The following is an 11,305-nucleotide window of genomic DNA, read 5'->3' as shown; positions in this document are numbered from 1 at the left end:
ATTTGTAAGGACCTTCATGTTGCTACAGTTCTTTTTCTAAATATATAAAACACAGCTTAAAACTGCAAAATGGAAAGCATTTTGATACTGTCAAATCACCTTTGAGCTGAAACATGTTTTATTTGTTCTCTGAATCACCAGTTCATTTCTCTTCCAATATTCACTGTGGATTTTTATTTTATAACATCCACATTCCTCCCTTCAAAAGGAATTTGAAATTAATGTGCTTTAATTACAACTCTGTCTGCTGTTGGTCCTGTGGTCCCCGTCCCCATTACTGCTGCAGCCAACAGTATCAGGGTCAGGACAGACTATGAAAGGAGCAATCACAGCAGGAGTGGCAAAACAGGCTGGGGCAGTCACTGTGCCAGTCTCTGGTGACCTCTTCTTGTCTTCCAGAAGAGGCTTTATGCTCTGGAGAGCCCAGTAGTTTTCAATGCTAACTTTGGTACATTTTGCTACAAAGGTGTAAGAGCTGTTGGGACACTACAGCCTGCATTGCCAGTGCTTTACTTGAAAAGGAATACTGAACTTGTTTGTAGTACTTCTTATCCACATGTCCTATAAGAACTTAAGGAAAAAGATAAGCATCATTATCCTGAACTGAGGATGGATAACTCAGGCACCAGTAAATTAGCTTGAAAAATACTGGATATAACAGCCACTATCACTTAAAGGTATAATCTAGACCTAGGACATTTCACTAGGAAAAATAAAATGTCATAGTTCTAAGCATATAAAATACTGCTCTGGAAAGAGGATTGTGATCTCAATAGCACTTGATCCTGTTGTCAAAGTAGGAACACAATCAATTTAACAATAGACAGTCATGAAACAGTAGTCCTGATTTCTGCAATTGGAGGACATTAAATGTTATGTAATTGTTACTAGTGTTAACACCTTATAAAAACCCATAATGAATGACAGCAGTTCAAAATTATTTTCGGGAACTACTTAATTTGGCATAACATGGGAAGAAAGGCACTCTTGCATTTGCTTCATCAGTAAAAGGAAGAAAATATAAGCTAATACAGAGATGGGGAATTTTTAGATGTCCTTCCACTGATCCTGACAATTTTTTCTCAAACCCATCCTTTGCTTGCAGAGAAAGTGCTGTATCCCTAAGCCTCCCCTCCCACCCATGCCACTGAAAAAACAAATGCTAGAAACAGGAAAAATATTGGAATTGTGCAAAAGATTCTTCTCTGATTAGAGGGCAGTTCCCCCATACCCAACAACATCTTGTCTACCTAGACCTAAAGACACTTGCCAGTCTCCTCACCATACAGCTGGGAAGAGAGCTTTGCGCTGCCAATGCTGCCTCACAGTCTCACTTTTCAGAAATGAAGTAACCCAATGGACTGTGTCAAGAATTTAGCTAAAAATATCCTAAAGTTAATTTGCATGTAAACTGTTACTCTAAGCAAGTTTATACTAATACATGGCAAATTACTGAGCAGCTGTACCAAAACAGTAATACAGTGTTCATTAACACCATATGAGATCCAGAGTTTTCTGCAGCACTTGTCCTGGAAGAGGCAGACCCATGCTGGCTGGCTCTAACCAAGGTCAGCAGGGACCAGTTGTGATTGTTGTTTGCTTGCATAAACCCTGCTGCATGACTTACATTACTTTTGGCAGTTCTCTGCCTTTTTCAAGACTAGCTGGACCTACTCATGTATGAGGGACTGTTACCTAAACCAGCCTGGACTACTGCATGTGGAGCAGCTGTAATCAATCCCTGGACCTTGAAACTTGTTCATTTATATATCCGTTCATTTAAATATTCCTTTACCTAAGTAGCAAATGACATATTTTCTGGCAAAACTGATTCCTAAAGAAAAACAAAAAAAGTAGCTTGTAATAGTAGCTGCAGCTCCAGCTGATGTTTAGCACACAAACTCCTGTCTGCCTCCCCAGTCTTTCGTGCACGGAACAGACTTCCATCCTGTACAGAAGGGAGTGTTCAACTGAAACTCACACAGACACTTTTTTAAAAAAGGACACTGTATTTAGCTAGTCTTTTCTGTAAGTGGGGAACTCAGTCTAGGAGAACTCAGTAAGAGTTTCTTCTACGCGACAAGTAACTGTAATTCAGCAGTACCTCTGCTGTAAGATCTGGGTTCACTTCCCAAAGCTGGGTACCTGCACTGGAACAACATCCAGCTCTGCAGATCCTTCCCTTCTTCTGCCCTGGTTTCCATGTGCATGATTGGAAAGGAGCATGCATGCACTTTAGCAAGGTCCTTCAACCTGGACAATTTGGAATCAGCCATAAGATTTTCTGCAGACAAAACCTTTGTCTTTGCAGTACTGGGCACACACAAACTTGTGTCTCTTGTGGATTTTAGTCTTGATGTGGTAATACAGAATTTGGGTTTTTTTTGCTCTGAGCCAAGAATATGTCTACTTATAATTTAAAAAGAAATTAATGAAGTTTTTTCGCAACTTACATTTATATAAAAGAACAAAATCCTTTCTGTCTTCTGTATCATCTCCACTTTTGCCCTCTAATTGTTTTTAAAATCCTGTACTTTTTGTAACACCAGCCCAAACAACAGAGTGCAGGCTCGTCCATTCAATCATGTTTTACATTAGAAGCTAAATATATAAAATAAAATAAAATAAAATAAAATATCCAAATAACCCCTCTAGAAATGCTAGATTACATGCTAATGTTTTAACAATACTAGCAGCATATAGTGGAAAGCTGACTGCATGTTCCTTCTTTGTTCATACCCTTCATGCACTATGTGCAATAGAAAAACATAGTTTTGTTCACTCCTTAAAGGTTTTCATGGAAACAACTTATTAAAATTAACAAAAAAGTGTTACATTTTGTAAAATATATATTGTATTACCAAATACATTTCTGGCCCTGCAAAATCTAGAAAAGAAAAAAAACCCAACAACAAAATGATCAAACAAATATATAGGTTTATTAGAGCATGTTTCCATGTTTTAAACATGTAATGGTTTCACAATTTTTTGTTTCCTTCTGTTTCCATTAATGTGACCTCATGATAACCCAAAAGAGCTGTTAGAAAAATATCTCCACAGACAAACAATTAAAAAATATGGGCTGTATCTTCCAGTGCTACAACTTTGTGCAAAATTTGGTATTTACAAAAGATAATCTGGAAAACAAATACTGCTAAATTGTGTTGTCAATTTAGTTGCAGAAACTATAGAACACTCACAGGGGAAATTCATGCTGACGTACCCCAAGTGTAAGCCTATATTTCATAACATATTTAGAAGAAACTAAAATTGATAATTTTGAGTCTGTTTGCTTTAATACATACATTGGCCATTACCCAGCTCAGTTTTGTTATCCACATCATTATACATATGTTCTCACATAATCTCTTCTGTTTGAATATAAAGTCTAATAGAAAAACAATTCAATTATGCAAACATGAAAATTCGGTTAGTACAGCTAATTGCTTTTTAATAGATTTCATGTACAAAGAAAGTAGTAGCACAAAGAGAAAACTAGACAAACAATAATGTACTTAATTGGAAACACTTGCAATTCCAGTAAGTGTGAATTACCTACTTTCAAAATATATGCAGTACGTATAATGTGCACAAAGACACACACAATGCCACTGCATGCCTTTTCTCTGACTTAAATATAACTTCAGGTTCACAAACTTTTGTCCAGAACCGGTGAGAGCTGTAGTCACATTTGTGTACTAAGGGTGGTAAAAAAGATAGTCTGTTAAATATAAGCCATTCTACCACATGGTCCTCTGGGTTCTAGTGCTTTAAAAAACAGCAAAATATTGAACCACATTATTCTGCTGAAGAGCAGAAATTGCTAACAAGAAAAGTAGGCAGACAAGCCAAGTTTTCTGTAGAGACAATAAAATCTAATTTTTCCCCTTTTTACACTATATTATTTCCTAATTTTTGCCCAGAATACTCAGTGATATGTCTAGAAGCTTCTGGAGTGGATAACAGGTTTGTATGTATGGCTAGGCTTCATGAACAAAGATTTGGGAAGGGCTCTCCCCACATGGGTGTCTCCTTCGAGCCTGCACAGTGGATTTTTTAGGCGAGGCACAGCATGCGCAGAAGGGGCCCCACCATTTAAGTCCTGAGGTCCATCTGCCACAGCTAAGCAAGCTTGGACAGTGACAGTGAAGTCCTCGGGACTGTTTAGAGCACCCAGAACTAGTCGGGACTGACCCTGCTTAATATCCCAGATCTGACAGGATCAGATGGCAGAGAGGCATCGAACTGCCAGAGGATGGTACCCACTGAGACTTGAACTCAGGTCCTTGGAATTCAGAGTCCAGAGTGGTCTCCTTTACACTACGGGGCCTCCCCATAACAGGCTTAATATGATCTTATCCTACAACTAGCTCTATTAACTTCTGCTGCCATTATCGGGACGGGCATGTGGACTGTATGTATATATGGCTCGGCTTCGCGAACAAGGATTTGGGAAGGGCTCTCCCCACATGGGTGTGCCCTTCCAGCCTGCGCAGTGGATGTTTTAGGTGAGACACAGTGTGTGCAGAACTGGCCCCACCCTTTAACTCTTAAGGTTCATCTGCCATGGCCGAGCGAGCTTGACGGCGCCAGTGAAGTTCTCAGGACTAGAACCTACAGCCCCCGGTATTCCCAGGAGGTCTCCCATCCAAGTACTAACCAGGGCTGACCCTGCTTATCTTCCAAGACCTGATGGGATGGGGTGTCAAGGGGGCATTTAACTGCCTGGCATGGGGATAACCCCAGTGGAAGCCACATGGTGGTCCCATTTGTTACTCTCCTCAAGCAATTAGAAAAACAATCTTGTTAGGTTTTGATGGGAAGAGGAGAAACCTTCTGCTGAGCTTCCTCCTTCCTTCCATGTTATGCAGCCATGCACATGCCCCACTGCTCCAGTAGCCAGCTGTGACTGCATCAGCAGTCCTGCACGGTGCCAGAACACCTGGATTTCAGGATAGAGAAAGCCCAGGAAAACAGAGCAGACTGGTACTTCTCAAAATGATCCTCAATACTTAAAAACACAGCAAAACTTATTCAAGTAGCTTCAAAACCCAACCTTAAGATGAATGACAGACTCCACTGAAAGACGTAACAGGTTTATTTACCATCTGAATGAACTACAGATGACCATGCACTGTACAGAACATAAGCACACCTTGGATGCTCTGTAATTAGCAAATGTGTTATGATGAATTTTTACTGCAGTTTACTGCCAGTTTGTTGTGATCTGGTAATAAAAATAATTTTAAAAAAACCAACCCAACAACATTGACAATTTTTATGTGTTCCCAGAAGACTTACAGGTTTGATTCTCAGATCTTGTGGCTTGGAATATACTGGTTCTACGGCTCTTACCAAATGGCCACTCTCACGAATTGATGGGGCTATTGGCTTGACAACCAAATGTAGCTTGATCCTAGCTTGATCTTAGTGAAGAAAAAAAAGAGACTAATTGAATTCTTGCCCATAAAGCAAGTTGTCCTGGTATTCATTATGCATTTTCTTGGCATATCTGTTTGTCATAGTGCTGAGCTACTCCTATCTTATACTTATTTATCAATATAGTTTTTTAAATTAGTTTAAAAAAATGAAGGTAGGTGCAACAATACACACACAAAAATATGTTGTATAACTTACATTAAGTGAAGAAGAAATGTTACCCTAAAAATGAAATCCTACAATACACATACAGACAGTGACAGCACTAAAGGATTTGCCTTCAGAAGGGTTGTTAAATTTCAGTATCTGAGAATTGCTAGACCTTTACAAGATAAAGCAGTATGAGCAACTGAACTCCAACAACTCGGAGTCTGTCTAACCACGTTCCTTATCTGAACAGCCAGGACTTTTTTCTATCTCTTTTTTTTGTGCGTTTTAAGACTAAACTGTAGTCTTGCTTGTATTGCCTTCTTTCCCTGTGACTTCATCAGACAACCATGGGAAGTTTTAGGCATTAAACTAAAGAGTTACCCCAATACATGACAACTCCGCTATTTTTACTGCTCTAAATAGCAAGCAAACAGTGCAGTTATTATTTTAGAAACAGACAAAAAATGAAAATAAATTCTATTTAAAAAAATAATTGCTTTATTGTTGCCTGCCTTCCTGATCAGTTGCCCAAGTCCTAAGTACCTTTCAAAAAATAATTTTCACGCAGCAGAATAGCTTATTGAGCAAGGTGGCACATTTTGTCTTATGGTCATGTTAGTCATTCCTCAGTACCATGACCGGTGCTTTTGACAGGCACAGAGTGCCATGCTGTAACCTTCCCAAACACTGTGATGGGACTGCAAGCCCTCCCTGCCTCGAGGCCTGTCTCATGTTGGAATGGGGATGAAGCCAGTTGATTTGGAGAGGGGCACCTCTCTCCAGGTATTAAGGCTGTGGTTTGGGCTTCTGTTGTTGGTGAAAGAAGTCTGTCGCCTGCTGTTGCTGTTTGAATCTTCTTTACTTAGGGTTTGCTTTATTTTTTGGCAGCAAGGGAAGCTCTGTATGCAGTCTTGCAGGAGGTGCCCACTGAAGAACATGTAGATCCATGGGTTACAGCAACTGTTCAGACTGGCCAGCAGAGCTGTAACAGTAGTTGCAGTGTTTTCAGAATCTGGGGAGGAGGGAAAAAACCGTTTAATCGCTAAAAGAACATTTGCACCATTCGGTCAATTGCTTCATTAACTGTTGGATTTATTTTCCTGAATATTCTAGTTCTAAAAGTTGAGCCGCAGCATTTGAAATGAGAAATGAGAACATATGTGGGAAGTTCTTATGTACGTAAGGCTGCCATTGAAGTCAATGGGAATTTGTCTGAACAGACTTCAAAAAGCTGTGACAGAGTAATTTATGGGATAATCCACCCAAATTAATGCTTTAGTCCCATTTCCACTGATGTGTATCCATGTGTTGATAAGATCATGCTTTAAATACTGAACAGTTTTTTATCCAGAACCCTGGGAGACAATGGCAAAATTCCCACTGATTTTCCACTGCTTTCAATAACACTGAATTTAGGTATATACATCTACATGCTGGTAAGTGTTGAATGATCAACTGACTACTGGTTTGTTGATCAAATCTGAATTTTGAAGATTAAACAAACTTTACTTAAGGGAAAACCAAAGTTAGCACTATGCCATGAAAATGCTATTGTTTTCTGCCTTCATTAACTAGTTAGTACTTACATCAAATACTCCAAATATATACTTCGTCTAATCAATTATTAGTGAACTTTCTTTGTAATTATTGAATCTCCAAAAAGTAGAGTTGTTGTGTTATGCACTTCCATGGATTTAAAGAATCTGTTCAAACAAATCTAGCAAATACTCATCTATTCAATCAGGCTTCAGTACTTTTGAAGCAAAAAAAAAAAACAAAACTATTTGCCTACTGCAATTGTGTCTTTATTTCTCTGTAGAGACCTGCATTATGGGCTTGACTTTAGTACCACATTAGAGGTAATCAATGCTCTCAATACAGTAAGCAATAATTTGGGGATATTAAAAAAATTAAACATTATGAATTCCAATACTTTGATTTAGTGCTTTCTCATTATGAGGAAACAGAGTATATGTTATTGCCTGCTATTACCTATGTAATAGTTCTTAAACTCTCGAATTATTTGCAGCCAAATTAAACAGCAGGACAGATAACTCCGAAATTTACATTGCCACTGATTCGTGCAAACTGGTGACTGACTAAATGAGCTACTCTCAGAGGTGACTGCCCTGCCGAGAGGAAGGCTTCAGGGTGTGCTCAACGTCACTATTAGACAGCAGATGCAGGAAAGAAGGCTAAGTAAGTTCCCTGCTCATATCACTGCTCCTGATATACATGTGTATATGCTTCACAATAACATAAAACGTTTCTAAAGTTTTCTTATCGGCAGCTTCAAACGGACGAAAATGTTGCTGGTTCAAATTATGGCAGCAAATATTTGCCATTTGCCATCCATTCGTTTCTCTCTGGATGAGAACCCAGAGGCTGCTCTCCTTTCCGGGGGTCCAGCTGCCCCCAGCAGCCGCTCCGCTCCGGCTGCTCCCGGGACAGGCCGAGACGAGCGCCGGGGCCGCCAGGTCCGGGAGTGCGAGCGCTGCCGGCGGGGCGGCCCCGAGGGCGGCGACGGCCCTAGGGCTTTCTCACCTTCCCGCACAAGGGCGCTCAGCCGCTGTTCTCCGGCGGGAGACGGGCCCGTTCGCCCGGGAAGCGCGGGGAGAGTGCGCCCGGGTCCCGCTCTCACTTCGCTCCCTGTCTCCCCCACGCTCGGGTCCCGCTCTCACTTCGCTCCCTGTCTCCCCCACGCTCGGGTCCCGCTCTCACTTCGCTCCCTGTCTCCCCCACGCTCGGCTCAGGGATGCGCAGTGCCGGGACAGCCGGCAGTGCCCCCGGGGGACCCCAACGCGTGCGGGCCGGCAGGTGCGGGGAAGTGGAGGCATCACCTACCGACCCAGGGGAATCGCTGGTCCCAGACGGACCACATCTGGATGGTGAAGAAGGGAGCCCAGCAGACCACGTACACGGACACGATGACAAAGGTCATCTTGACGGTGCGGATCTTCGCGCGGGAGATGGTCTTGACGCTGCTGACACAGGGAGCGAGGAGAAGCCCCCGCCGCCCGCCGCCGCCAGCCGCCCACCGCCCGCCGCTTTCTGCCACCGCCGCCGCCGCCACCTCTGCCGCCGCCACCGCCTCCCCCGGGCGCGTCTTGCCCCGGACGTTGCGCCAGATGTGGTAGCAGATGAAGCCGTAGCAGGTGACGAGTATGAGGACGGGCGCGACGAAGATGCCGCCGGTGATCCAGGTGATGTAGGCGCGGGGCCCCCAGGGCATGATGAAGTGTGCCCAGCAGTCGTAAACCTGCGAGCCGCGCTCCACCTCGCTGAGGGAGAAGATGAAGTACTGCGGGGTGCTGAGCAGCAGGCTGAGCGCCCAGGCCGCCGCGATCATCCCGTACGAACGCTTGGTGGGCTGCTGCAGCGTCTTCAGCGGGTGGCAGACGGCGATGTAGCGATCGGCGGTCATGGCCACCAGCATGTACGCCGAGGCGAACATGCCGAAGACCTGCAGGTGCTTGACGACGCGGCAGAGCCCGTCGGGGCCGTAGAAGCGGTGGGTCACTTCCCAGCAGAGCTGGGGCAGCACCTGAAAGAAGGCCACCACCAGGTCGGCCAGGCTGAGGTGGCGGATGAAGAGGTGCATGCGGGACGCCTTGCGCGGCGTGCGCCGCAGGGCCAGCAGCACGCTGCCGTTCCCCACCACTGCCACTGCGAAGGTGACGGCCAGCACCGCGATCTCCAGCTTCGCCAGCTCCTCGTCCCGTCCGAAGGGGTCCCAGCCCCCCAGGCTGCCGTTGGGCGACCCCGACCACGCCTCGGGGCTGGGGCTGCCGCTGCCGCCCCCGGGCTCCGCCGCCCGCCACCAGCTGCCGTTCCCGGGCGAGGGCGCGGCCCGGGGGGAGCCGGCACCGCCGTCGAGGCGCATGGAGAGGGCTACGAGGAGGAGCCCGGCCCGACCCCCGCACGTCCGCTCGGCCACCGCCTCCCCGCTCCAGTGGTGGGGGAGCGCCGGGCCAGGTGGCTTTATTCCCCGCCGCGGGAGGCGAGGCGAGGGGGAGCTCCCCTGCCAGTGGCTGCCCCGCGCCTGACGCCAGCTCCCTCCTTCCTCAGGCTGCCGCCGCCGCTCCCTCCGCGCCCCCCCGGCCGCCCCGCCGAGCGGGGAGGCTGCTCCCGCCGAGGGACCGGGGCCGCTCCGCCCAGACAGCGCTGCGTCGCGGGGAGCGGGTCCCACACTTCCTCCCGGCCCCCGCGGAGCCCGGCGGGGCGGTAAGGGCTGCTCGAACCAGAACCGTACGCCGGGAGAGCTCCCTCGCCGCCAGGTAAAGCACCGCTTAGAAGCTTAATTGAGAATAAAATTGTTGTCCTTACCATGCAGAATAGACGGAAATCTGTCACCATCAGTCTGCACACTCCGATCCGGCTTCTAGCCAAGGCAAAGTGGCTTGTCGGTGAGAAGTGCTAGTTTGACTCTGAGAGAAATCCAGTTTGGGCCTTTGGCGTTCCACAGTCATGCTGGGATCAATCCCAGGAAAGTGAATGATTAGAAAAAACAGCACAGAGTTTGAAAGCAACCTTTCTGAAAGTTTCAGGACTTCCATGTAGGACAATAAATGTCATCCAGACCTTAGCATAGAGGTCTAAACCATACATTTCTGCAAGTACAATCAAAATCTCCACATTTCCAACAGAGTTTCTGGCAGTGGGTCCCAGTTTTAAACATGGTTTAGCTGAGCAGCTGTCCTGGTCTTGGTAGAGTTAATGGATTTGATACAAATTCTAGTCCCGTTGTCATGGCTGTGGGTTTACACCCCGATTTCACCAGAACCTGAATTTGATCCTTCATTTAGAAACTCCTTCCTTCAGTCACAAGAAAATGCATAAGATCACAACAAAGAAATATTTCATTAGATGCCAACCCTACTTTGGTTTTAATAAAAAACTCTCTGGGTGTGGTCATATGTGATTGCAGTTAAATTTAGTTATAAAAAGCATGTGGTTTTATAGGGAGAAGGAAAAATAAGGAAGTATGAAAGATTAAATCTTACTTCTTTGATTAAAAATGTGTTTCTAAGAGTTTTGACTCCAGAATGGTCTTAAAGTTTAAAATACAAGAAGGCTATATGATTCTGAACATGGTAGCATTGTGCAAGGTTTATCCCACGCTTTTTGCCCCTTTCTGGGCTCATTCACCTGTGGGAAGGTATGTGCACCCTCCTCAGTATGTCACTATCCTTCCTTCACTTGGGAGTCAGCGACAGGAATCTAGGAGGACACCTGCTCCTACAGAGCAAAGAGCTGTCAAGAGCTTTTCCACAAAAAGCTGCAGACCCCGTCCTCCCCCCCCCCCCCCCCCCCCCGCCCCCAACCCTGGAAAACTATAAATGTATCTGTCCTGAATTTCTAGTAAACTTAATTCTTTAAACTTGCCTTTGTTCCAAAGCCTGATTTTTGTGAATGATTCAGTGCATTATTCACTGCTTAGTGCCTATTCCATTGTATTAGACCTGGAAAACTGCACACCACACAACACATCAGCATGTTTCAGATCAAATAGAGAGGGAAATTAAATCTATGTAAATCTCAGAATACAGCACCGCTACCATGGTTTTTTGCACATTTCTTGCCAGTCTCTCTGACATGCTTTACAGGAGCTCAATGCTGTATGAATGAACAGTGTTACTCATGAAACTCTGCTAACAGTTTCTCTGCTGTGCAAACCATGTGAGGATTATGAAGCTTTTTCTCTTCTGGGTATGTC

General features: G+C 45.0%; 1 protein-coding gene across 1 annotated transcript; it reads right to left on the bottom strand.

Annotated features, from left to right (window-relative positions):
* Window positions 1-2,920: 2,920 nt before the first annotated feature.
* On the bottom strand, window positions 2,921-9,528 carry AVPR1A (arginine vasopressin receptor 1A). The gene is made up of 2 exons (XM_071549976.1): window positions 8,434-9,528; window positions 2,921-6,601 (listed from the first exon to the last, which is right to left on the bottom strand). The coding sequence occupies exons 1-2, from the start codon at window positions 9,470-9,472 to the stop codon at window positions 6,318-6,320; spliced, it is 1,323 nt and encodes a 440-aa protein (XP_071406077.1). The 5' UTR covers window positions 9,473-9,528; the 3' UTR covers window positions 2,921-6,317.
* Window positions 9,529-11,305: the final 1,777 nt, after the last annotated feature.

Source organism: Pithys albifrons, chromosome 3 (genome assembly GCF_047495875.1).
Source record: "Pithys albifrons albifrons isolate INPA30051 chromosome 3, PitAlb_v1, whole genome shotgun sequence".
Lineage (NCBI taxonomy): Eukaryota > Metazoa > Chordata > Aves > Passeriformes > Thamnophilidae > Pithys > Pithys albifrons.
The sequence above is the reverse complement of the archived record's forward strand: the minus strand, read 5'-3'. Positions and strand labels throughout refer to the sequence as shown.